Source organism: Condylura cristata, unplaced genomic scaffold, assembly GCF_000260355.1.
Source record: "Condylura cristata isolate star-nosed mole 26May11 unplaced genomic scaffold, ConCri1.0 scaffold00003, whole genome shotgun sequence".
Taxonomy (NCBI): Eukaryota; Metazoa; Chordata; class Mammalia; order Eulipotyphla; family Talpidae; genus Condylura; species Condylura cristata.
The window spans coordinates 72,647,157-72,648,397 of record NW_004567104.1 but is presented as its reverse complement, the minus strand read 5'-3'; the positions used below and the strand labels follow the sequence as shown (position 1 = coordinate 72,648,397).

The 1,241-nt window shown below is 68.5% G+C and overlaps 1 protein-coding gene across 1 annotated transcript in view; it reads right to left on the bottom strand.

Moving 5' to 3' along the window:
* OLIG2 (oligodendrocyte lineage transcription factor 2) overlaps positions 1–552 on the bottom strand; it is a 1,048-nt gene extending 496 nt beyond the window's left edge. Inside the window, exon 1 of the mRNA XM_012730830.1 lies at positions 1–552. Coding sequence (XP_012586284.1) covers positions 1–512 — 512 coding nt within the window. The 5' untranslated portion in view covers positions 513–552.
* Positions 553–1,241: the final 689 nt, after the last annotated feature.

Genomic DNA, 1,241 nt, shown 5'->3' with positions numbered 1-1,241 from the left:
AGTCGTTTCATCTCTTCCAGCGAGTTGGTGAGCATGAGGATGTAGTTGCGCGCCAGCAGCAGCGTGGCGATCTTGGAGAGCTTGCGCACCGACGGGCCGTGGGCGTAGGGCATGACCTCGCGCAGCCCGTCCATGGCGATGTTGAGGTCGTGCATGCGCTTGCGCTCGCGGCTGTTGATCTTGAGGCGCAGCTGCTGCAGCTCGGGCTCGGTCATCTGCTTCTTGTCCTTCTTGGTGGACGATGCGGCCGACGACGTGGACGATGAGGTGCTGGACGAGGATGACTTGAAGCCGCCGCCGCCCAGCTTATCCCCGGGGTGCGTGCCCGCCGCTCCCATGGCACCGCGCAGCTCGGCGCTCAGCTCCGGCGGGCAGTCGCTGGGCGTGGAGGAGGATACGGTGCCCCCCGTGAAGCCGCTGCCGCCGCTGCCTTTGCTCCGGGCCGGCAGAAAAAGGTCATCGGGATCCGGCGACGACGGGCGGCTGGACACCAGGCTGGCGTCCGAGTCCATGGCCCCGGGGGACAGCAGCAGCTTCCGCAGGGTCCTCCCTCCCGCGACCCTCACGCCTTCCACGCACACCTCCTGCGGAGAGGAGAAGAAACGCTCGAGAGAACTCGCGATTGAGAGACCGAAGCGGTGAGCGAGAAGCCGCGCCCGCCTGCCCGCAGCGCGGGTCCAGCGGGTGCTCCGCGTCCTCCTCGCGGCCCCGGCCTTCCTTTCCGCCGCACGCAGGTACGCAGAGCCCCGTTCCGGCGCCCTCTCCCCTACCCCCCTCGGCCCTCACCCGCCGGCTGCTCTATCCCGGGAGCGGTGCCGCCCCTCAGCGAGGGGGCTGTTCTGGTACCCTAAGCCCTCAGTTAGGAATGGACAGGCTGGGGCTTGGGGCTGGAAAAAGCGAATGGCTCTGGGGAGGGAGAGATCTAAAGAGAGAAGCATTTCACTCCGCAAACTCATCCATCTCCTCTCCATCGCCACCACGCAGCAAACACGCGCGCCCAGAACCCGCGCGGGGCCCAGATTCCAGGCGCAGCGTCCAGGGGCCGCGGGGACCTCCCCGGCTGACCCCGCCTTGGGCAAAAGGAGTTGCGGTCGCCCCGACCTCTCGCTTTGGGTCGCAGGGGATGCTGCGACGAATGCGGGGAGTGTCGGCGGAGAAGCTGCTCCGGAGTCCTCGCGGGCAGGGCGGGATCGGGGCGCCCCGCTCCCGGAGCCTCCAGGTCGCCAAAGCGTCCGCCCCAG